The sequence below is a fragment of the Nothobranchius furzeri genome, chromosome 3 (genome assembly GCF_043380555.1).
Source record: "Nothobranchius furzeri strain GRZ-AD chromosome 3, NfurGRZ-RIMD1, whole genome shotgun sequence".
Classification (NCBI taxonomy): domain Eukaryota; kingdom Metazoa; phylum Chordata; class Actinopteri; order Cyprinodontiformes; family Nothobranchiidae; genus Nothobranchius; species Nothobranchius furzeri.
This window is the reverse complement of record NC_091743.1, coordinates 87329621-87354912: the sequence shown is the minus strand read 5'-3', so window position 1 is coordinate 87354912 and position 25292 is coordinate 87329621. Positions and strand designations below refer to the sequence as shown.

General features: G+C 45.6%; 1 protein-coding gene across 15 annotated transcripts in view; it reads right to left on the bottom strand.

The window, feature by feature from the left end:
* The window catches only part of camk2d1 (calcium/calmodulin-dependent protein kinase (CaM kinase) II delta 1), a 131851-nt gene that overhangs the window by 22515 nt on the left and 84044 nt on the right, over positions 1 to 25292 (bottom strand). For 8 of the 15 annotated variants that reach the window (XM_015958122.3, XM_054734064.2, XM_015958128.3 and 5 more), the window contains exons 8-13: positions 19899 to 19982; positions 19150 to 19244; positions 17506 to 17628; positions 17344 to 17427; positions 17202 to 17244; positions 9863 to 9903 (exon numbers count right to left, since the gene is read on the bottom strand). In XM_015958122.3, coding sequence (XP_015813608.1) covers positions 9863 to 9903; positions 17202 to 17244; positions 17344 to 17427; positions 17506 to 17628; positions 19150 to 19244; positions 19899 to 19982 — 470 coding nt within the window. The remainder of the gene's footprint in view (positions 1 to 9862; positions 9904 to 17201; positions 17245 to 17343; positions 17428 to 17505; positions 17629 to 19149; positions 19245 to 19898; positions 19983 to 25292) is intronic. The other 7 variants (XM_015958124.3, XM_054734086.2, XM_015958134.3 and 4 more) reach the window with 1 other exon arrangement.

The following is a 25292-nucleotide window of genomic DNA, read 5'->3' as shown; positions in this document are numbered from 1 at the left end:
GGGCAAGACACAAAAGGTGATTGCTAAAGAAGCTGGCTGTTCGCAGAGCTCTGTGTCCAAGCACATTAACAGACAGGCGAAGGGACGGAAAAAATGTGGTAGAAAAAAGTGTACAAGCTCTAGGGATAACCGCACCCTGCAGAGAATTGTGACGACAAACCCATTCAAAAATGTGGGGGAGATCCACAAAGAGTGGACTGCAGCTGGAGTCAGCGCTTCAAGAACCACCACGAGGAGACTCATGAAAGACATGGGATTCAGGTGTCGCATTCCGTGTGTCAAGCCACTCTTGAACATGAAACAGCGCAAGAAGCGTCTCGCCTGGGCCAAGGACAAAAAGGACTGGACTGATGCTGAGTGGTCCAAAGTTATGTTTTCTGATGAAAGCAAGTTCTGCATTTCCTTTGGAAATCAAGGACCCAGAGTCTGGAGGAAGAGCGGAGAAGCACAGAATCCACGTTGCATGAGGTCCAGTGTAAAGTTTCCACCGTCAGTGATGGTGTGGGGTGCCATGTCATCTGCCGGTGTTGGCCCACTCTGTTTCCTGAGGTCCAGGGTCAATGCAGCCGTCTACCAGGAAGTTTTAGAGCACTTCATGCTTCCTGCTGCTGACCAACTTTATGGGGATGCAGACTTCACCTTTCAACAGGACTTGGCACCTGCACACAGTGCCAAAACCACCAGCACCTGGTTCAAGGACCATGGTATCCCTGTCCTTGATTGGCCAGCAAACTCGCCTGACCTTAACCCCATAGAAAATCTATGGGGTATTGTGAAGCGGAGGATGCAATACGCTAGACCCAACAATGCAGAGGAGCTGAAGACGACTATCAGAGCAACCTGGGCTCTCATAACACCTGAGCAGTGCCACAGACTGATCGAGTCCATGCCACGCCGCATTACTGCAGTTATTGAGGCAAAAGGAGCCCCGACTAAGTATTGAGTGCTATACATGCACATTCTTTTCATGTTCATTCTTTTCAGTTGGCCAACATTAGAGAAACAAACATTTTTTCATTGGCCTTTAGAATATTCTAATTTTCTGAGATACCAGATTTGATGTTTTCATTGGTTGTCACCTATAAATATCAAAATTAAACGTAATAAACATCGGAAATACATTGGTCTGTGTGCATTGCATGAATATAATGTACAAGTTTCACGTTTTGAATGGAATTACTGAAATATTTTCAACCTTTTGATGATATTCTAATTTACTGGCCAGCACCTGTATAAACTTCTGTGTGGACAATATCATACCCACCAGAACAGTGAGATGCTTTGCTAATAACAAACCCTGGATCACCAGTGAACTGAAGAATCTGCTAAATGAGAAAAAAAGAGCCTTCAAGGAGGGAGACAGGGAATTATTGAGTATACAGAAGCAACTGAAGATCAAGATCAGAGACAGCAAGGAGGCATACAGGAAGAAGCTGGAGAACAAACTACAGAAGAACAATATCAGAGATGTCTGGTCAGGGATGAAGAAGATCACAGGCTTCAAGCAGAGGAAGGATTGCACAGATGGCAGCCTGGACACAGCCAATGAACTGAACAAGATCTTCAATAGGTTCAGTTCAGGAACAAAACCAGCGTCCTCCTCGCCTGTCCCCAGCCAATCAGACATCCCTTCCTCCTCTGATCCAACATTTTCCAGGCAAGCGCCAGCTCTTTTGTCCTTTAACACAGTCATGGACTCTTCTGGTTCTATAAATCTGTCTTGAATGAATGAATGATCAATTTATTCAGTCATCTTAAGATAATGTGTACAATAGCATGTCATACAAATAGATACAAATACCATTTCTCACGAACATATGCATTCATTTGTATATGGTGTCTATTTGGTATCTCATGGCTGAACAGGTTTAGGCAGAAGCAATATCTTATATAATTGCCTAACCTACTTACGAAACAATTTTTCAATTTCCCGCAATGAACAAACAACCCAAATAAAAATAAAACACAAATCCATCCATCAACATCAAATTAATGCTCTTCAAAAATATTTTTACTGATAAGTTTTTTAAGAAGCATCCTGGGCCTCCATAACACCTCAGCAGTTCCACAGGCTGATTGCCTCCATGCCACGCCACATTGAAGCAGTCATTTCTGCAAAAGGATTCCCGACAAAGTATTGAGTGCATAACTGAACATAATTATTTGAAGGTTGACTTTTCTTGTACTAAAAACTTTTCTTTTATTGGTCGGATGAAATATGCTAAATGTTTGAGATAGGAATATTGGGTTTTTATGAGCTGTATGCCAAAATCATCAATATTAGAAACAATATGTTATGGAAAAACCTGTTTATTAATTCCTGATCATGGACTCAATCAACTGGATGTAATGTATTGCTCTACGCCTCTCTGCATGCTCACATACACACACACACACACACATTCTTGTATTCATACACACCGACTCTCCCTCTCTCACACAATGACCTCACTCCTCCTTTCTTATCTTCCTCACTATAAATAAAATCTGTGAGCAGATGTCTGGGGCATTTGCTTCAGCATGTTGCCACAGTTATAACTGTTTGACTTGTCTGCTCATTGTCTCCTCCTCTCTTCACTATAGGTAATGGGTTATTGATGAACATATTGATAAAATCCACGACACAATAAAAGGCTTGAACTACTTCAGTTGTGTATAATGAATCTAATACATATGAAAGTCTAATGTTTATCAGTACATTACAGAAACTAATTAACTTTATCACAATATGCTAATTTATTGAGAAGGACCTGTAGATAGATGACAGATAGATAGATAGAGAGAGAGAGAGAGAGTGTGTAACATACAAAGTGGTCAATTATTCACCATCAAATTGACCAGACATTTTCATTTGCAGACATAAACCCACCATCTGTCTGGCCTCCAAATCCAGAAAGTTCTGCTCAGTTCTTGTTTCCGTACAGGAAGACAAAACATATTTGCTCAAGGCCTGAAGTCAGACTGCTGCATTCCTCACTCTGAACAAAAGTCAGACCTACTCGAAGTTCCTGTGACTTTTGATTATTCCAACTTATAACTAATGTGTTGAATGAACAAGATGTTTAAATCAACAGTTTGAATAATCTGTGCTTTAATCAATATGTATACTCATACACATTATAATAGGATAATTATTAATGTTAATATTCACTTCATATAAATGTTTTAAAACATTCTCATTCCCACAAAGAGTTAAACTCTGTGTAGCTGAAGGAAGGCGTGACGTCTGAGAAAAGTTCTTCTCAAAATGTCTAATTTTGATTTGCCAAAATTAATAAGCATTGTGGTTTAATAAAACAAGAATTACTTCCCGATTATTCAGTTTCTAGCTGACTCCCGATTCGGCCAAATTGGGGAAGAAGCCTTTTTGAAACCATCTCCTTTGACCTTAAAAGGAACTCCAGCTATGAGGACGTGTGTGTCCTAATAAGCAACACGTTTTCTGTTGTACCAAACTATGTTGTTAGAAACACAAAATACTGCTGTTTATTTATAAATCTATAACATTTAGAAAAATTTTTGACATACATAGGACGCCATGTTTTCCACACGTGTAACCTTCTTTAATTGTCCGTCCAGGGTAACTGGGGTTCTACGTTTTTGTTGCCTCAAATCACCACACATGTACAATCAGGTCACGGGCACAGGACTGCTCCTCAAAGCTTTAAACTGGTAGGATCTGATATAAAAACAAGCACACAATAATTCATCAGTGTGTGTGCACTGCAACTGCATACACCAGCTTTCATTACTGCTTTTTATTATTATACATGTGATCGTATAGTGATTTTTAATAACAGCAATAAATTAATTTGCCAAACTTGCATTTCAGAGCAATACATATTTTCTTTTCTGATAAAACATATAAAATAGCTGAAAGTGTGTGCGCTGTAACTGCATAGGAACGGTGTGTTCAGGGCAAAAAGAAAAACCAAACATTACTATAAGGACTGAAAAGCTAGCTTCCATTAGCTTAGCATGCTAACCAGAGTGAATCTCATCTATAAAGTTATTAATTTAACACAAACACAGCTAACTATTTCAAAATACGCTCTAAAACACTTATATATTTGTAACAGGTCCTATTGATATATTAACTAAAGGTTAAAATGACTCAAACAGAAGTTAAGTGCAGAGTGGCTTCACAGCACACCTACCTCCACCAGCTTTCATCACTGCTTTGGTGGGAGGGGCCGTGAGTGCACCCGCTGCATGCAGCTACACCTAACTACCAGTAGGCGGCTCCAAAAACACAAACAATCACTGCCCATCACTTTTGGGGAAATTCACATTTTTATCTCGGTTACACACGCAATGCACTCTAGGGGCGATGACGTACATTGGTTGCATGGAAGAATGTATGTACACTCTATGCTGTTGACGCTAGTGTTTGTTTACGCGCTCACCGTATTAATAATGAAGTAAAATGCCAGATTGTGCTGCTTTTGGATGCAATTTCCAGTCAGAGAGCAACAAGGGGAGTGATGCGAGTTTACCGACCGACCATTTTCCCCACACAAGGAGCCTAAACCCCCGGAGAGACGCTGGACGCTGTCCTGAGCCGACAACCCGCTCCTGCAGCTGCCGCTTCTGTCACATTCAGCGAACCGTCGGACACGCCACTCATCACGGATGAAGCTGAACATTCACCTCTCCCGCCAGTAAAACAAGCAGTAAGAGTAGCAATACAGTGTTCTCCACATATATAATATCTGCAAAAGTGATTAAAGTCGTGTCACTGAATTCTCTCTCTCTCTCTCTCTCTCTCTCTCTCTCTCTCTCTCTCTCTCTCTCTCTCTCTCTCTCTCTCTCTCTCTCTCTCTCTCTCTCTCTCTCTCTCTCTCTCTCTCTCTCTCTCTCTCTCTCTCTCTCTCTCTCTCTCTCTCTCTCTCTCTCTCTCTCTCTCTCTCTCTCTGTGTGTGTGTGTGTGTGGTGGGTGAAGTTTGTTTTATGGAGGTGGAAAAGTACTTTCAGATAACTTCTTTCAACTTTTCTTGCTTTCTTTGAAGTTTGGAGGTTGTGTGTGGTTTTGTTGCGGTGCTTCCGTGCCGGGATGGCGTCTCAGGCGACGCCATCCCTGTCTTTGAGACACGGTGCAAGAGCCGAGCCTCCGCCCTCCACTCCGGTGGAACAGGTGCTGTTGGCGGTTGGAGACCAGGTGGGACATGGAAACATTTAGTTTGCCTCGCGCATGAACAAAGGGCTCGTGGTGTTTCTCGAAGGTCAGGAGCAGGTGGGTCAGCTTGTGCAGAACGGGATTCATGTAAATGGTGAGTTTTTACAGTTTTCTCCGTTAGCGCTACCCTCTACCCGCATCACCGTGTCAGGAGTTCCTCCCTTTGTTCCTGACTCTGCTCTGGAGCGGGAGCTCAGGCGTTTTGGGAGAAAGGCGAGTGGATTCCGTACGGTGAGTCTGGGGTGTAAAAACGATGAACTGAGACATGTCCAGTCCCTGCGGCGGCAGGTGTTCATGAACTTAGACTCTCCATCACAAATGCTGGACGTGTCATTCAGAGTGAGGCATGAGGAGGGGTATTACATGGTGTATGCTAGTTCTGGTGTGATGAAATGTTTTGAGTGTGGAGATGTGGGTCACAAGCATATAGCTTGTCCCCACCGACAGAATGCAGCAGGACCGGGAGCGGAGACCGAGGCAGAACCCGCGGCCCCCTCTCTTCTGGCGGGGATCGGGCCCGGTGTCACGGTGAGTGACGCCGTGATCGGTGGCTCGCCGGGAGAGAGTGAGGGTGCAGCAGGGCCAGAAACAGTGGCAGACAGTTTTACAGTTCCGGACGGAACGAACGCCGGTACTGGCTCTGACCCAGTGGAGCAGCGGCCAGAACAGGCGGAACATGGAGGCCTACAGCCGACTGGTGACGCGTCTGCCTCTTTAGAGGTGCGTTCACCAGAGGAAGGACTAGAGGATCAGGTAGAAACAGGCCAAAAGGCAGGAATACAGCCTGTAGCTAACAGAGGACAGCTAGACTGTCAGGATGCACAGGTTCCTGAGCAGAGGCAGGTGGAACCAGAGCGAAGCGGAGGGGGCGGGGCTGCCTGCTGCTGGTTGCCATGGCGACTCTGTAAATGATGTGGTTAATAAGTGTGATTCGGACTCAGACATTGTTTCGGAAGCAGATAGTGAGTTGCTGGAGGAGAGCTTGTACTCTCTGGAGGAGATTAGTGAGTTTCTGGATGAAACGTATGGACTTACAGCGATATTTTCCTGATGCTGTAAAGTTTATCAGGTCCGCCGTCACACTGAAGAAAGAGGTGGGCCTGGATCGTTTAGATGAAAAGAAACGTTACCGTTTAAAGAAACATGTTTTGAGCTTAAAAATAAGTTTAGGGTGGACTAAAGTGGGGAAGAAAGGGAAGATTATAAAATAGGACTCATGAATAGGAATCACTGGGTGCCTCTTTTTCTGCTGGTGATCTGGGCTATTCTCTCATCTTCCTTGTGTATGAAAGGCATGAGAGTTGCATCCTTGAACATAAATGGGGGGAGGGATCCACAGAAAAGAGCCTTGATTAAGGAAGTTTTTAGAGATTAAAAACTGGATGTTTTATTCCTACAAGAAACACACAGTGATGCTAAAAATGAAATAGACTGGAGGCTGGAGGCAGGGGTGGAGAGGTCAATGCTTCCTAAATCATGGCACAAACACACGTGCAGGTGTAGCAATTTTAATTTCCCCAAAATTGACAATAAATATATCAGTAAGAACTGTAGAGCAGGGTAGGGTCCTATGGGTCAAAGCCACACTAGAAGGCTTTAGGATAAAGCTGATTAGTGTTTATGCACCCAACCAGGGATCAGAGAAGGGTTTAACATACTTGGGGAGGAGTTGAGTAGCGTTACTGCTGATGAATGTACCATTTTGGGCGGAGACTGGAACTGTTGTACTGATTTTTACTTTAGATAGATCTGGAGAGGAACCACATCTTCAGTTGTCTAGCCTTTTGTCAAAAATCCTAACAAAAACAGACTTATTGGACGTGTGGAGATTAAAGAATCCATCAAGTAGAGAATGCACATGGGTCAAAAGGTCAGGTGGAAGAGTTAGTGCTGCTAGATTAGACAGATTTAATGTCTCTGGTACTTTTCTCTCTCTCGAGTGATGGACTGTCAAATAGTCCCAGCTATTTTCACAGACCATCATTTGGTTATACCTGAACTGATGCTTCATTTTGTTGGGACAACAAAATCCTACTGGCACTTTAATGTAAAGTTATTACACGATTTTACCTTTTGTAACAATTTTAAACTGTTCTGGGAGGCTTGGCGGTCCAAAAAGAATGATTTAAGACCATCAGTGAATGGTGGGAACAAGGGAAGGCACAAATTAGAGTTTTCTGTTAACATTACACGCGGGGGTCTACAAACAAAATAAAAAAAAAGACTATGGCAGATCTAGAGAAGGACATCAGGGTGCTAGAGACTCTCTCCACTACTCAACTTAGACCAAAAAAGACAGCAGCTTGGGCGTTTCCTGCAAGAGGGCCAAAGGGGCCTTGATCCGGGCTCGTCTCACCACAATACAGGACATGGATGCTCCAACATCCTTCTTTTTTAACCTGGAAAAGACTTCAAACCAGAAAAAACAAATGGTTGGTCTTCGTCTGCCAGATGGACCGTTATCCACAGGCCCAGTGGAGATGAGGAAGCATGCAGTAGAATTCTATACCAGCCTATTTAAGGCAATCCCATGTGATGTGAACTGTGCCAGAGAGCTGTTGCAGGAGCTTCCTTCCTTGACCACAGCAGACCAGGAAATCTTAAATGCAGACATAACTACGGAGGAGCTAACAACCGCAGTATCCCAGAAGGCTGCATGAAAATCTCCGGGGATGGACGGCTTACCTGCCGACTTCTACAAATTCTTCTGGAGCAGTGTGGGACAGGACCTGATGGATGTTTTTAAAGACTCACTTCAGACAGGAGCACTTCCTGCATCGTGTAGGCGGGGCGTTCTGTCCCTGCTGCCGAACAAAGGGGACTTAACCCAACTAAAAAAACTGGAGACCAGTTTCCTTGTTGTGTTCAGACTATACTAAACGTGCTGGGATTTTCAGGCTTTTAAAAGGTTATTATGTGTGTTATGTTGTTATTGCGGATTGGTTCGGCGTCTGCAGTGATGCGGACGCTGAGCCGATCTGTCGTGGTGAAGAGGGAGCTGAGCCAGAAAGCCAGGCTCTCGATTTACCGGTCGATCTACGTCCCAATCCTCACCTATGGTCATGAGCTTTGGGTAATGACCGAAAGAACGAGATCACGGATACAAGCGGCCGAAATGAGTTTCCTCCGTAGGGTGGCCGGGCTCAGCCTTAGAGATAGGGTGAGGAGCTCGGACATTCGGGAGGGACTCGGAGTAGAACCGCTGCTCCTCCGGATCGAAAGGAGTCAGTTGAGGTGGTTTGGGCATCTGGTCAGGATGCCTCCTGGACGCCTCCCCGGGGAGGTGTTTCGGGCATGTCCTGCTGGCAGGAGGCCCCCGGGTCGACCCAGGACACGTTGGAGAGGTTACATCTCCAATCTGGTCCGGGAACACCTTGGGGTCCTGCCGGAGGAGCTGGTGGAGGTGGCCGGGGAGAGGACGGTCTGGAGCTCCCTAGTTGGGATGCTGCCCCCGCGACCCGGACCCGGATAAGCGGAGGAAGACGACGATGACGTTGTTATTGCTTTAGTGTTTGTTGTTCAGATTCTGAACGGTGAAGGTCCAACAAACAGCTTAGTAAACCACTCATTTTTAAACCAGACCCGGTAATACCACACACCTTGGTAAAATGTGGAGGAAGCTAGACGGTATTACAGTTGGATACTGCCCAAGCCTACGGCGAGCTAGAAGTAAGAAATGGTTAACACTGTTAGATTTAACCTTTAACCCATGCAAAAGTGAAGCTGTACACTTCATTGTTTTGACATCTCAATAATATAAAATGTCTAATTTCAATGTTTGTTTTGGCACCTGAAGAAATGCCCAAAACTTCTGAGCAAAACAATAATTTTTCCCTGAAGTGGCCAGCCCAAAGTCAACAGCAATAGATTCAGTTAAACAAATCAGACAGTGAACCTCAGCGCTCCAACCCAAATGTTCATCCCACTTTTCCTCAGGAACAGAGACCAGAGAAGTCTCTTCAGCTGGAACAACTTTTTTACTCTCAAACCATAAACAAAAGAAACATCTGGAGGACTTCTTCACAGCTTGACACCACAGCTTCAGGCTACCAACTACATCTATCCCACCCGGAGGGAACCTGGACACCAGCCCTCCAGGACAAGGACAGAGTACCACTGGTTTAAAGTTATGCTGGAAATGAGTTTACGGGTCATCTCAGGGTGCTGGTCCCCAGAAGCAACAGGAAGACTTGACCTGAAGTGCCGTCCTTTACATAAAAGTTGGAAAGTGACTCAATAAAACAAATGAACAACAAACAACCTGAAGTTCAAAGGTTTAGCAGGTTTGACGGATCTCTGATCCGCCTGGTTGGCGTCTCACAGGTTAACGCTGTAACCACCACAGTGGACACGTTCCCTGATAAGGTGAACTCTTTAGAGGAAACAAAGAGCCACATCTGGTTCATCAGCAACACCAGAAGGTGAAGTTAAATGTCAGGTTAAAAGCACCGTGTGTAAAAACGCGCACACACACAGCTTTTTGGTGAAGACCACTCACCACACACAATCACACTTAATCAGTAGTTATTCTCGTCAGCTCACACCGTGGTGCCCCACCTCCTCCCCACCCCTCCTCCTCTCACTGACAATGTGGAGGTGGCTCAGCATTGGGAGATTTCTTTCACAACCACCTATGGAGGCGTATTTAACAGAAAACCTCAGTAGTAGCAAGGAGGAAGTACTTACTTTGACACCATCTGTTTTTTTGGCCAGCAGACTCTTGCCTGCTGTAGGGACAAAGATGAGACAATTATTGACCAGAAGGAATAAGCAAGTGTGTGCATGCACTCGAACACCAGGTTTATTCAAGACTGTTCAGTAGCTAGCCGCCTCTGGGATGCTGGAAAAAGACGGAGGAGAAAATGAACTATGTAAGAGAATAATCAGTCTAGAACATGCAGAGACGAGTCAGACACAGCCAGAGCAGCCGAGTCCAGGAATACAGGTTCTCCCTTTTCCTTACCCGTTTTCACCAAGGCACAAAAGAAGTGTGATTAAAAAGGAGTGAGCTGGAATCATGTTAGCGCTGATACTTCGATCTGCTTTTCTGGGGTTGATCTACTCTCACATGCAAGGATCAACTCAGACCGGATCAGTAAGGGAAAGAAGAGCTTGGTGCCTTTTATTTACTGACAGAAGCTTTATAGTAGGGCTGCACGATATTAGGAAAACCTGCGATATTTGATAACAGTGCTTAATATTGCGATATCGATATTACTCGTGATAAATGAACAAATACTAAAGTATGCAGTGTTGATGTCGTCTGGCGTGTGACGTCTGCTCTGGGTTCAAAGCAAACAAAAACTAATGCATGAATTCCATTACAACATAACATTTTTATTGCAAAAATATGCAGCTGCACCTGCTACTGTATTAGCAGCTGCACCTGCTACTGTATTAGCAGCTGCACCTGCTACTGTATTAGCAGCTGCACCTGCTGCTGTATTAGCAGCTGCACCTGCTACTGCATTAGCAGGTGCACCTGCTACTGTATTAGCAGGTGCACCTGCTACTGTATTAGCAGCTGCACCTGCTACTGTATTAGCAGCTGCAGCTGCACCTGCTACTGTATTAGCAGCTGCACCTGCTACTGTATTAGCAGCTGCAGCTGCACCTGCTACTGTATTAGCAGCTGCACCTGCTACTGTATTAGTGGCTGCACCTGCTACTGTATTAGCAGCTGCACCTGTTACTGTATTAGCGGCTGCACCTGCTACTGTATTAGCAGCTGCACCTGCTACTGTATTAGCAGCTGCGCCTGCTACTGTATTAGCGGCTGCACCTGCTACTGTATTAGCGGCTGCGCCTGCTACTGCATTAGCGGCTGCACCTGCTACTGTATTAGCGGCTGCGCCTGCTACTGCATTAGCGGCTGCACCTGCTACTGTATTAGCGGCTGCACCTGCTACTGTATTAGCGGCTGCACCTGCTACTGTATTAGCAGCTACTGTATTAGCAGCTGCACCTGCTACTGTATTAGCGGCTGCGCCTGCTGCTGTATTAGCGGCTGCGCCTGCTGCTGTATTAGCGGCTGCGCCTGCTGCTGTATTAGCGGCTGCGCATGCTACTGCATTAGCGGCTGCACCTGCTACTGCATTAGCGGCTGCGCCTGCTGCTACATTAGCGGCTGCGCCTGCTACTGCATTAGCGGCTGCGCCTGCTACTGCATTAGCGGCTGCACCTGCTACTGCATTAGCAGCTACACCTGCTACTGCATTAGCAGGTCCACCTGCTACTGTATTAGCAGGTGCACCTGCTACTGTATTAGCAGCTGCACCTGCTACTGTATTAGCAGCTGCAGCTGCACCTGCTACTGTATTAGCAGCTGCACCTGCTACTGTATTAGCAGCTGCAGCTGCACCTGCTACTGTATTAGCAGCTGCACCTGCTACTGTATTAGCGGCTGCACCTGCTACTGTATTAGCAGCTGCACCTGTTACTGTATTAGCGGCTGCACCTGCTACTGTATTAGCGGCTGCGCCTGTTACTGTATTAGCGGCTGCACCTGCTACTGTATTAGCGGCTGCGCCTGCTACTGTATTAGCGGCTGCGCCTGCTACTGCATTAGCGGCTGCGCCTGCTACTGTATTAGCGGCTGCGCCTGCTACTGCATTAGCGGCTGCGCCTGCTACTGCATTAGCGGCTGCGCCTGCTACTGTATTAGCGGCTGCGCCTGCTGCTGTATTAGCGGCTGCGCCTGCTGCTGTATTAGCGGCTGCGCATGCTACTGCATTAGCGGCTGCACCTGCTACTGCATTAGCGGCTGCGCCTGCTGCTACATTAGCGGCTGCGCCTGCTGCTGCATTAGCGGCTGCGCCTGCTACTGCATTAGCGGCTGCGCCTGCTACTGCATTAGCGGCTGCACCTGCTACTGTATTAGCAGCTACACCTGCTACTGCATTAGCAGGTCCACCTGCTACTGTATTAGCAGGTGCACCTGCTACTGTATTAGCAGCTGCACCTGCTACTGTATTAGCAGCTGCAGCTGCACCTGCTACTGTATTAGCAGCTGCACCTGCTACTGTATTAGCAGCTGCAGCTGCACCTGCTACTGTATTAGCAGCTGCACCTGCTACTGTATTAGCGGCTGCACCTGCTACTGTATTAGCAGCTGCACCTGTTACTGTATTAGCGGCTGCACCTGCTACTGTATTAGCGGCTGCGCCTGTTACTGTATTAGCGGCTGCACCTGCTACTGTATTAGCGGCTGCGCCTGCTACTGTATTAGCGGCTGCGCCTGCTACTGTATTAGCGGCTGCGCCTGCTACTGTATTAGCGGCTGCGCCTGCTACTGCATTAGCGGCTGCGCCTGCTACTGTATTAGCGGCTGCGCCTGCTACTGCATTAGCGGCTGCGCCTGCTACTGCATTAGCGGCTGCGCCTGCTACTGCATTAGCGGCTGCACCTGCTACTGTATTAGCGGCTGCACCTGCTACTGTATTAGCGGCTGCACCTGCTACTGTATTAGCGGCTGCACCTGCTACTGTATTAGCGGCTGCACCTGCTACTGTATTAGCAGCTACTGTATTAGCAGCTGCACCTGCTGCTGTATTAGCGGCTGCGCCTGCTGCTGTATTAGCGGCTGCACCTGCTGCTGTATTAGCGGCTGCGCCTGCTACTGCATTAGCGGCTGCACCTGCTACTGCATTAGCGGCTGCGCCTGCTACTGCATTAGCGGCTGCGCCTGCTACTGCATTAGCGGCTGCGCCTGCTACTGCATTAGCGGCTGCGCCTGCTACTGCATTAGCGGCTGCACCTGTTGTTGCATTAGCGGCTGCGCCTGCTACTGCATTAGAGGCTGCGCCTGCTGCTGCATTAGCGGCTGCGCCTGCTGCTGCATTAGCGGCTGCGCCTGCTACTGCATTAGCAGCTGCGCCTGCTACTGCATTAGCGGCTGCGCCTGCTACTGTATTAGCGGCTGCACCTGCTACTGTATTAGCGGCTGCACCTGCTACTGCATTAGCAGCTGCACCTGCTACTGTATCAGCAGCTGCACCTGCTACTGTATTAGCAGCTGCACCTGCTACTGTATTAGCAGCTGCACCTGCTACTGCATTAGCAGCAGAACAACAAACTGCATGCATGCAGTTTCTCAGTGACTTTAAAACATCACCTCCACCATAAAACTTTTTCTGATGCTCCAAATACAGAAAAACATCCCATAGCAGGGTTTTTTGAATAAATAGTTTAAACGTTAAATAATAGTTAACATCACTTAAATGCAACAGCAAATTCTCTCATTGCTGCTGAGCATTTTCTCCACTTATGTGGTTATGATATAAGGCTGTTGCTGTAATTGGGAAGTGAACTGTGCTGGGCCAAACTAGGAGAATATTAGGATTTTTTGAGGGAAAGAGAAAAACAATTGTCTACCTTTCAGAAGAGGAACTGGCAAAAAAAACTACATGGAAAATATGTGAAAACGTTTGTTTTTAACCCCAAATTGAACAAGTTTACCTAGATCTTAAAAAGCAGCTCAGATGATGAAACTGCAACTATGATTCTGATAACAAGCTAACACATTGAACTAGCTCCTCTAAGATAACCGGCTAGCAGAGCTTCTGACTGACAGTTTATGTGCAGCAGCAAATCAACTATCCTGATTAACAAGGTTATAAAAGCTCATAAATGAAAAATCACTTTGATGTGTGGGGGAACTTTTCCAGGCCCTCTTTAGCAGGGTGGGACTGGGAGGAGAGTGCTGCAGCCTTTTAGCTGGAAGCTAACCAGAGCCTGGGGCTAACATCACCACCCGGTGGAACACTAGCGACATGAAGGTGGGTTGGTTCACCGGCACGTGTCGGAGTCAGCCCGGTTATTATCAGCTGCTTAACGACAGCGAGCAAACTCACGTTCACGTTTGAAAGCAGCGCTGATTCCAGAAACATCAGCACAAAGTGCGTTCGTTGCTCTGAGCCAGCATGACGAACAAGGGAACGGCGCCGCTAACTCAATTCGGGTGTTGCTTTCCATCCTAAGGGTCGACGTAGGGGGCGGGCGTATTATGTGAACAGACCCATCTGATTGGCCGCATATCAGAGGGGCTACATTTGATTGGTCATATAATACCTCCGCGTAAAAAACAGAGCTGGTTTACAAAAAGTTGATGTATGACACGAATATAAATGTTAAACCAAACATTTATCGCTGTTTTTGACGTGCTTTGCGATGGGCCTGTCGCACGTCCTGTTATCACGATGACGATAATTTTTCGAAATATTGTGCAGCCCTAGTTTATAGTGATGTCAAATATCCCTTAACTGTCATGGTCTGCGTCTCCCTCATGTGTCTCCTTGTGTCTCCATCCCCCTCTAGGATCCCCTCATGTGTCCCCTGCTCTGCAGCCCCTCCAGCCCCCCCCCCCCAGGTCCTGTGCTCCCGTTGGTCTCCCCTAGTCACCCCTCTGTAGTTTTTCTATAGGTTCAGCTTTTCATTTAATTAGTCTCTTTTAGTGTGTTTCTTTCCCCACCGGTTTTTCAGTTCTCCTCCCTCCTTAGATCATTAGTTGTTTATCTTGCTCTTCTTGTCTTTAGGCTTTGTTTTTATTCTTAGGTCACGTTAGTTTCCCCTCCTCAGCTCACTTCCCTCTCACTGATTAGTTAATTGATTTCACCAGGTTTCTCTCCCCACACACCTGCAGCTCATCTCCCACTCATCCTGCCTCAGTGTATTTAACCCTGTCTGCGTCTCAGGACCTGTCCACACGTAGCCGGGGATCTGCCAAAACGTAGATATTTTTCTACGTTTTGGCCTGTCATCCACATGAAAACGGAGTTTTTCACACGAAAACGGGTCTTTTTAAAAACTCCGGCCAAAGTGAAGATCTGCGTTTTCTCCGTTTTGGGTGTCTGCGTGTGGACAGACAAAACCGGAGTTTTAAGGTCTGCAACGTCACTTTCCGCGACAAAAAAATGCTGACATCACGTGTGCGACCTGTGTTTACACTAGCCGACAGCATGGATGCCCTCAGAGCTGCGCTCGCTTTATCAATTGTCCAAGCGCTTTCTGCTTGTTTGTTTTTGCAAGCGGAATTACTGCTGCTTGCTGAAGACCACAGACGAAGGACGAGGTTAAGAGCGGGGGAAGTACTGCCGCCTACAGGTCTGGCACGTCCTTAACAACGTATTTATCCAGGTACGCGTGGACAGAGTTTGTTTTTAAAACGCGGTGGTGTGGATGCAAGTTTTTGGAGGGGCGGATATTCGTTTTTAAAAAACCCGGCTACGTGTGGACTAGGCCTCAGTGTGGTTTTGGTTCATTGTTTCGTGTCAGCGTCCCCCCCCCCCAGGTTTCTAGGTTTCCTTTGGCTCTGCCCTACTTGGTATTTTTGGCTTTGTACCGTGCTTTGTTTTTCATTGGTCTCTTCATCTTGATAAAGATGTTTCATTTTTACATCCTCTCCCGCTCCGTGTCGTTCTGGGTGTCTGCACATCGAGTCCTACTCCTCCACTTCTCAACATGACATTAACAGCCCCATTAGAGGAACAAATCACTGAAAATGGTTCAAAGTGGAAACATTGTGTTTGTCTAAAGCAGCTTTTGGTATCTGGGACAATCAGAAGAACCATGTTGATGCTGCATGGAGCTCATCAACTGTAGATGTTACATAGACAACTACAAACGTGTACATGACAACTACATAGATGTTGCATGTTTATGTTTGTTTGGCATCTAGTTAATTCTCCAGTGTTTTTTTTTCATGAAAGGGGTTTTGATGCAATAGGGACATCGACTCAACCAATACAAACTGATCTTTAGGAGACGTCATAAAACCTGCTGTCCTTTAACGTGCCAACATAAAACACTGGTGACAGAAGCCTGTGCTGCTGCTTTAGTCGGCATGCTTCAGAACCAAAGACTGTGTGTTCAGGACTCTTACCTTACAGGTATGTTATCAGACAGGAAAGGGAGGAAGAAAGAGAAAAAATCCTCAGGATTTTGCTCTGATACTGAAGCAACACTGACATTCGACAAGTTAAGACATTGATGTAAATTAAATGATGAAAAATAAACATTTTTGACCATCTTTAAAGACTTTAGAAGGTTTTAGAAGAACGCCCTTTTAAAGGGGCCTGCCTTATTGGCCCGTGTGGTGTTTGTGGCCGTAGAATGGGACGGAGGTCAATATTCTCTAAACACCAACACGGGACAAAAACCAGGAGCACTCAAAGGAGCAGCGTTGTCAACACCAATCCAACACTTTATACAGACACACTCAATGAGGCATTAATGGGATCATCTTTGGTATTTTAGAGGATGACAAGAAGTGAACGGAAAAGGGTGGCCTGCCAACTCCGGGTCGGGAGAGAGGTCCTACCTCAAGTGGAGGAGTTTAAGTATCTCGGGGTCTTGTTCACGAGTGAGGGTAGGAGGGATCGGGAGATCGACAGGCGGATTGGTTCGGCATCTGCAGTGATGCGGACGCTGAGCCGATCTGTCGTGGGGAAGAGGGAGCTGAGCCAGAAAGCCAGGCTCTCGATTTACCGGTCGATCTACGTCCCAATCCTCACCTATGGTCATGAGCTTTGGGTAATGACCGAAAGAACGAGATCGCGGATACAAGCGGCCGAAATGAGTTTCCTCCGTAGGGTGGCCGGGCTCAGCCTTAGAGATAGGGTGAGGAGCTCGGACATTCGGGAGGGACTCGGAGTAGAACCGCTGCTCCTTCGGATCGAAAGGAGCCAGTTGAGGTGGTTTGGGCATCTGGTCAGGATGCCTCCTGGACGCCTCCCTGGGGAGGTGTTTCGGGCATGCCCTGCCGGCAGGAGGCCCCCGGGTCGACCCAGGACACGTTGGAGAGGTTACATCTCCAATCTGGTCCGGGAACGCCTTGGGGTCCTGCCGGAGGAGCTGGTGGAGGTGGCCGGGGAGAGACGGTCTGGAGCTCCCTAGTTGGGATGGTGCCCCCGCGACCCAGACCCGGATAAGTGGAGGAAGACGACGACGACGACAAGAAGTGAATGGATAACACTTTTGACAGAATCAGGCAGACCTGGAATCATAGGGACAGCAGATTCAGTCCTACCTGAGAAGTTACGAGTGGCGAGCATCGTAGTCAGGATGGCTCCCTAAAGAGAAAACAGGTGCAACACACGTGTTGAATGCAGCTGCCTGGACACGGGCCATGTCCTTACGAGGAGCAGCAGGTGAACAGCCATGTTGATTACCTTGAGTTTTCTCCTTGCGTTGAATTTCTTGAGGCAATCCACCGTCTCCTGTCTGTGCATCATTGAGGCCACAGTGGAGCGTTGCTGGAAATAAAGACATCAATGTGAAGCCTGATGACAGTAAGACAGAAAAGACGTATAGGGGTTCTGAGGGACACCTACACAGATCCAGGGGTGTTTGAGAGCATCTGTAGCCGTGATTCTCCTAGAGGTGTTAATGGTCAGCATCTTGATGATCAGGTCTTTGGCCTCTGGTGTCACTGTGTCCCACTCTGGAGATGGGAACTATTGGACAGATTTTACAAACAGAAACTAAGGTCAACAAACCTTTCTACGTATAAATCTGTAATAACATAAATGTTGTAGTTCTAGTTCTATTCCTAAACATCCAAATAAATCTAAATTTAGGCTATTTTGCTAGTTTTAAGCATTTAGCCAAGCAAAGTTTGCATTTCCCAATGGCAGATTTTGTTTACTCAACAAAAAAAGAAATAGGTCAATGACCTGTACTTGTATAGCACCTTCTTCTGGTTCTACAGCCCCCCAAAGTGCTTTACAACATTCACCCACAATGAGCCACAGTGTAGCCATAGCTGCCCGGGGACGCTCTGATGGAAGCGAGGGTACTGAGCACTGGCACCACAGGTCCCTCTGACCACCACCAGCAGGCCAGGCGGGTGGAGTCTCTTTGCTTATGGACACAACAACTGTAACAGACTGAGCAGGACTCAATCCCACAACCTTCCCGTTATGCAGCACTTAACTCCTGTGCCACTGTCGTCCCAACAAAACCAAGAAAATTAGAATTTTTTACAATATTTTGCATATTTAACTCGTTCACTGCCATTGACGACTTAAGTCGTCATTTGCATTTTTTACTGTGTGGGCATCGGAATGAGCCGCCGCACCGTGAGAACAAACATCCCAGCTCTAAAGCCGATCTTCATCCGCGTACGTCACACGTCACGTGATCAGGAAGCAGAAAATCCATGTGTTAGGAGATCGTTTTGGGCCGCTGCTGTAGAAAAAGTGAGGCGCGAACCGGAAAAGCTTCTGTCGATCACAATTCGACAACGGGTTATGAAAGAACGGATAACGCTCGAAACGCTCGGATTCTTCCTGATGTAAGAGCTGAGTCTCCGCTTTGTATTGGCGTTGACATCATCCTAGCGTGCAACGTTCTGTGACTCTTAAAAAAATGTAAAATCTCTGAAAAACGCTGGCAGCGAATGAGTTAATGTAATGCTTTTTGTCTAGAGATTTATTTTTCGTTTTTTGACTAAAAACTGATCAAATGTTTATTAAAAAATCTGCTTTTTTAAAAATTTTCTCAGAAATCAGTTTTTGCAGTGTCGCTCTGAGTCAATACCATTCACAGTAGTATTAAATACAGATGAGAGATTAATTAAGATTTAACAGATTCTAGTTCATGAATCTGGTAACACTTTACAATAAATGTCCCTTTATTATTGTTACTTAGTGCATTATTAAGCATCAATAAGCCATTAAAAGTATTAACAACTGCTTAACACTTTAATGTCATGCATGGTTAGGCCGTTAAGCCTTTGGACCAGCCTTTGGGCTAGTTGAACTCTGGAGAAAAGACATCACTGTGGAGTTTTGAAACACAAACTCATTCTAAATCCAAAGACTTTCCTTTACATCAACATCTTCTTTGACTGAGACCCAACGCTCTTAGCGCCATCGACTGGCGGCGAGCCCAGAACACTCCTAGACCTAGATGCTTCACACTCTTTGATTCTGGTTTGGCCACCAGAACGTGCAAACACAGCCGGTCAAACTCACATCGTAAGCTCCAGTTTTAATCTGCTGGTAGAGTCTGTGCTGGTCCTCGTCCCAGAATGGAGGATATCCGACAAGAAGAATGTAGAGGATCACACCTACACACACACACACACACACACACACACACACACTTTAGAAAGTCATAATCACTAATTGAATTGTTAAAGTAACAAAAAAAAATCAACAAGAAATTTTAAACGACTCCTCTGACAAATTTAAGGTAAACAGCAGGTGGCGCTACATCGTTTTCATTCATTTGCATGAAGGTGCTCCTGCTTCAACGACACCATTTATTTTCATTGGGTTGAACTTAATTTCCTTCAAGTTTCCCAACCAAAAGTCTTATTTAAATACTGAACATAAAGAGGTAGTTGAACAATGTCCAGATTTGTTTTTAAAGCTGCAAATGTTAACGTCTGAGTCGACCAAATCCAAAGCCTGGTAATGCACAGCGTATTTGAAGAGGAGTGTGTGACATCTGTAATTACACACACACATTCACACAGAGTGAGAGTGTGTTTGTGAGAGTGTGCACGTGTTGCCCAAACTCTCTAGCCCCTCACTATGCTGGTGTGTAGATGGACTGTGAGAAATGAATAGACCCAGAGGTTGTAGTTCTTTGCATCCCACACACACTAAAGCTGATGCCCAAATAAAGGCATTTTAATTTCTCTTTTAATTCTGTGTGATTTGTCCCACAAGACAGGATAAAGTCCCCTGACTTTTAAATCATTCTACTGAAGACTTACCGCAGGCCCACATGTCAACAGGTTTACCATAAGGCTCTTTCCTCAGCACCTCTGGAGACAAGTAACCCGGTGTACCAGCAAAACCTGCAACACATGTAAACACAAACATTTATCCTGGCTTTCTGTCCAACTAAACAGAGACTAAAACTAAGGCTTACTGGCCCCATAATCTCAACATGTCAACATGAGACAACAGTCAAAAGTTAGGCATGGGTCAGGCAGGGAAATTATTTAGAGGCATGTGAATTTGTTTCCTGGGTTTAGAAAACAGCTTCACACCCTGAGTTTAGAAACTATGAGCATTAGTCTGTTGCCATGCAAAGGTATAAATGCAACTATTTCTGTTGCCGTCCACAAACTGATTAAAAACGCAACAACAATTATCACAACTGTAACGTGATGAAGGAGCTATTCCACCAAAGGTTATGTCCCCTCTCTCCTCAGGAAGAACTAATCTGCATGGGACTGCCTGAAGGTCTCATGCATTTGCTTCTAAACTGCTTCCTTTCCAGCTCAAGAGAAGAATGAAGACAAAGGACTCTTTCTCTTAATAAATCAGAAGAACTCTATTTTTAATAAGCTAATCAAACAAAGCGTTAGCCAATAATAAAATGTGAACCAATCTGTGAAATGAAAATATTAATTACTTGATATTATAATCCTGTAGAATATAATAAGTAATATGCCTTTAAACATTTCCACTAGAGACTGATCACACGTAAGGTTAAGTCACATGACACATTGCTTTTACTGATCCAATCAGAATCTTCCAGATCTGGCGGAGGCGTGGTTTTGTTGGCGCTTGGTAAATCTGTCCCTTTTTGATTCAACCGTAAATCAAAACATCCAAATTATAAAACTATGCCCACGTCAGCTTAAACTCGAGTTCAAAGCTTTCTAGAGAAGTTGTCGGAGTGGCCGATCCGTAACTTTCCTCTTCAGCCGAAAGAACCAACGACAAGCTGGTAAACATGTTGCTGTTCCACCTGCTGCAACGGTTCCTTTCAGAATAAAAGCGGAACCATCACGACCCCGTTTTGGCTCTTGCTAGATGCCGATAAACTGTTGTGACCCGGAAGTATCTCAAGACTGGTCTGGTCGGCAACTGCTGCTTTTCCTACCGGGTTCGGTTCCAGAGAAGGTCAAGCTGGACCTTAACACCTCCTGATCTAACGGGGACTTCCGCAAAGGGTACGTAGGCCGGCAGAATGGCGTCTCAATGTGTGTTATAAATCTCCAACCAAGCTTAGCGCGAAACATCATCTTCACTCCCATCAGAACTAATCGTTTCTCCGGATTTGCTGGTTCTGAACAACATTCCACACTACACCATCCTCCGTCTTACTTCACCTTAGTTACACCATACGTTTAGTGTTAAAGTTAGTCTAGTTTTCATTTGTTTAGTAATAAATCTTTAAACTTTTAAAACTTGACTCTCTCTTCTGTTGTCTCTCAGTTAATACGAAGTGGTTACATAATCCCTGCAATAAAAAGTTCCAATCTTCTGGTTTAAATTATCCAAAGATCCATAAGATTGATTTCATATTTCCTATGGAATCTCACATCTTATGGTTCATGAAATAACATGTAAACTTAATCGTTACACAACAATAAAAGGAACTCCAGCTATGAGGATGTGTGTTACGTCCTCTATTGGTGGATAAGGAGAAGGACGGGGAGTAACACAGAGGCATGTGTTTCAGGTGTGGAAATTGAAAACATTGATTTTATTAAAAGGATTTTAAAATGACAAAAAGCTCCAAATCTAAAAGTACTTAAAACACATTGTTAAAATGTCCATGGGTTTACGTTTAAAACAGACATCCGAATGCTCCCAAACATTCACAATCAAAGTCCACTGACTTACACAGAAGTTTGGGAGCCAAGAGGAAACCAGCACTCTGGTCCCTCGTCTGTTAAAAACCTCTAAAAGCTCTTAAGCTTCACTAAGCTTTAAGAACTAAACCCCATTTAAAAGCCATTAAAACACAAACAAATGGAGCACATGAGAGAACTGGCACAGATCCAGTCTCTCCCTTCCCCCTGGCAGCTCTCCCTTTCATGCTGCTCAGGAGGTGATCAGCCCAGGTGAGTGCAGCTGTGCAGGTAGGAGGAGGAGGCAATGCACTGACTGTCCTCTGCAGAGTCAGCTTTCTGGGACAAAACAGCAACAGCTGTAACAACGTGTGTGCCCTAAAAAGCCACAAGTTTTCTGTTGTACCAAACTATGTTGTTAGAAACACACAAAATACTGCTGTTTATTTATAAATCTATAATATTTAGTACATTTTTGGACATACGTAGGACGCCATGTTTTCCACACGCAATACACTCTGGGGGCGATGACGTACATTGGTTGCATGGAAGAATAGCTATTGACGCTAGTGTTTGTTTACGTGCTCACCGTATTAATAATTAAGTGTCCACTGAAACTGCTCTGTTAACAGTGACTGAATCCTTAAAAGAAGCTAGAGCGACAGGCAAATCCTCAGTGCTTATCCTGCTCGACTTATCGGCAGCATTTGACACTGTCAACCATGGCTTCCTTTTGTCCACACTCTAGCATGGGCATCACAGAGAAAGCACACACCTGGTTTGAATCATACCTCACAGGACGATCATTCAGTGTATCTTGGCTTGGACAACCCTCTAACGTGCACCATCTTGCCACAGGAGTCCCCCAGGGCTCTGAACTAGGACCTCTTCTCTTTGCCATATACACCACCTCACTGGGTGAGATCATTCGATCACATGGCTTCTCCTACCACTGCTATGCAGACGACACCCAGCTCTATCTGTCATTTCCACTGGACGACCACACTGTTTCTGCACGAATATCAAACTGTCTCTCTGACATATCAAAATGGATGAAATCCCACCATCTCCAACTCAACCTCTCTAAAACTGAACTACTTGTCATCCCAGCAAAACCATCCATACAGCACAATATCTCAATCCAAAATGACTTCCTATCTCTGGTTCCTTCAAAGGCAGTTGGAAATCTGGGTGTTGTGATTTATGAACGCCTGCCCTTAAAGATCATGTTGCCTCTGTTGCTCGTTCATGCCGCTTTGCGCTGTATAACATACGAAAGATCAGACCATACCTAACACAACATGCCACCCAGCTCCTGGTGCAATCTACTGTCATCTCCCGCCTCGACTACTGCAACGCCCTTCTAACTGGTCTTCCAGCCTGTACTGTGAGACCTCTTCAAATGGTCCAGAACGCAGCGGCGTGTCTGGTCTTCAATCAGTCAAAAAGAGCACACGTCACTCCTCTGTTCATTGAGCTCCACTGGCTACCGCTAGCAGCAGGCATCAAATTCAAATGGCTAACACTAGCATACAAAGTCCGAGATGGTACGGCTCCCATCTACCTGAATCCTCTTGCAAAGGCTTACGTCTCGGCCCGGCCGCTCCGGTCATCACAGGATCGTCGGCTAGCAGTGCCTACACCACGCTCAGGACAATCCAGACTCTTCTCATGCATCGTTCCACAAATGTGGAATGACCTTCCAAGCACTACCAGAACAGGGGCTTCCTTTTCAATTTTCAAGAAACTCCTGAAGACCCTGCTCTTCAGAGAGCATCTTCTAAACTAGCACCCTCCCTGCACCCCCCCCCCCCCCTCTACCGTCCACTCCTTGTTCCCTCCTCTCCATGACTGATGTCAATGTTGTTGTTGTTATTGTTGTTGTTAGCCTCAAGGGCAGCACGCCGATTATCACTTGTAAGTCGCTTTGGACAAAAGCGTCTGCTAAATACATAAACATTAAGTAAAATGCCACATTGTGCTGCTTTTGGATGTAATTTCCAGTCAGAGGGCAACAAGTGGAGTGATGTGAGTTTACACAGCTTTCCCACTGGCAAGAAGAGGAGAAAGCAATGGGAAGATGCCTGTGGACGAACACAACTTCCCAAAGATCCGCGGCTGTGTTCCCAACATCTTTCTCCTGATGCTTTTGAGGCTTATAGTCGACCGCAAATACTTAAAGAGCTCACCAGAGCGGCTGGGTATGAGAAAAGGTGGAAACTAAATGCTTTACCGACCATTTTCCCACACAAAGAGCCTAAACATCCTTGGAGAGACAAGAGACGCTGGACGCTCTCCTGAGCCGACAACCCGCTCCTGCAGCTGCCGCTTCTGTTACGTTCAGCGAAACATCGGACATGCCACTCGTCACAGATGAAGCTGAACATTCACCTCTCCCGTCAGTAAAACAAGAAGTGCAGCAACACAGTGTTCTCCACATATATAATATCTGCAAACATGCTTCAAGTCGTTTCACTGAATATCCGAATCATCTATAAAGCACACGGCAGCTCTGGATGCTAAAATTCTCCTTAGTCATTCATAATTGAATAAGTTTGATCACCCGATAGCTTACGGTTAACTTCTGCTGACACAGATGTGTGCACTCTGTCAGTCTTTGACTGGCGGAGGCTCCAGTTCAGAGAGAAAACAATGAGTAAGGTTGAGATTGCTTTATTGAAGCACCATGTCACACGAACCCAGAAACAACCAATCTCCCTCTCTACAACAGCTTGCTGCCTTTATAACCTCTGCGATTACGGGAAGAGACCAAGAAAAGGGTAATCAGGAAACAAAAACCAAACAATATTTACATAAACCTAACACAAAGACATTAAAATGGTACCAGTAAATATTTACACAAATACAATTCATTAAACTTAAACAAATCTAAAGTTAATCAACCAAGTAAACCAAATTTAACATAACTTCTCTAAGCCTCACTCCTCCATCTCTAAATGGTAGGCTCCAAGAGCTTTTAAGCAGAACTTTGGGTTTGCACCTCCCTTTGCCGCCCCGCCCTTCTACGGAGACAAACCAGGAAGAGGTGAGCGCATACTCTCAAATCATATCTTAAGGATTAACTCATAATTTAAGCAAACACAGTGATTAAATATAGTTGACATTCTTACTCCATTCTTAAAGGGGCATTATGGAAGTGTGACAGCCAAAACATGTATAGAAATAATAAATGTCTTCTTCATACGTTCTCCTGCAATGCCCTGGTCCTGTAGAATGAGCCCTGGCATTTTTACTGTGATTGCCTGTTTTTCTGTAAAATCACAGAAAAAGAGAGATGCTCGGGTCGAGCAGGCTGCTTCATGCGCGTTCACGCTCAGGCATCGCCCTCCGAACCGTTCTTTGAACGTTGCTTCAGCTGTCATCAAGGATATAAATGTTACAGATACAGAAGATGCCACTGGTGATTTAGCTCACCTAGTAAAATTTCGTATGAAGGTCATTCTGTTTCAAAAAGCACAAAGTTGTAGATCTGTTGTGTGTATTCGTACTACATGATGGGTGCTTGAAAACAGTGTGTGTGTGTGTGTGTGTGTGTGCAGTACAGTGTGAGGAGCTGTA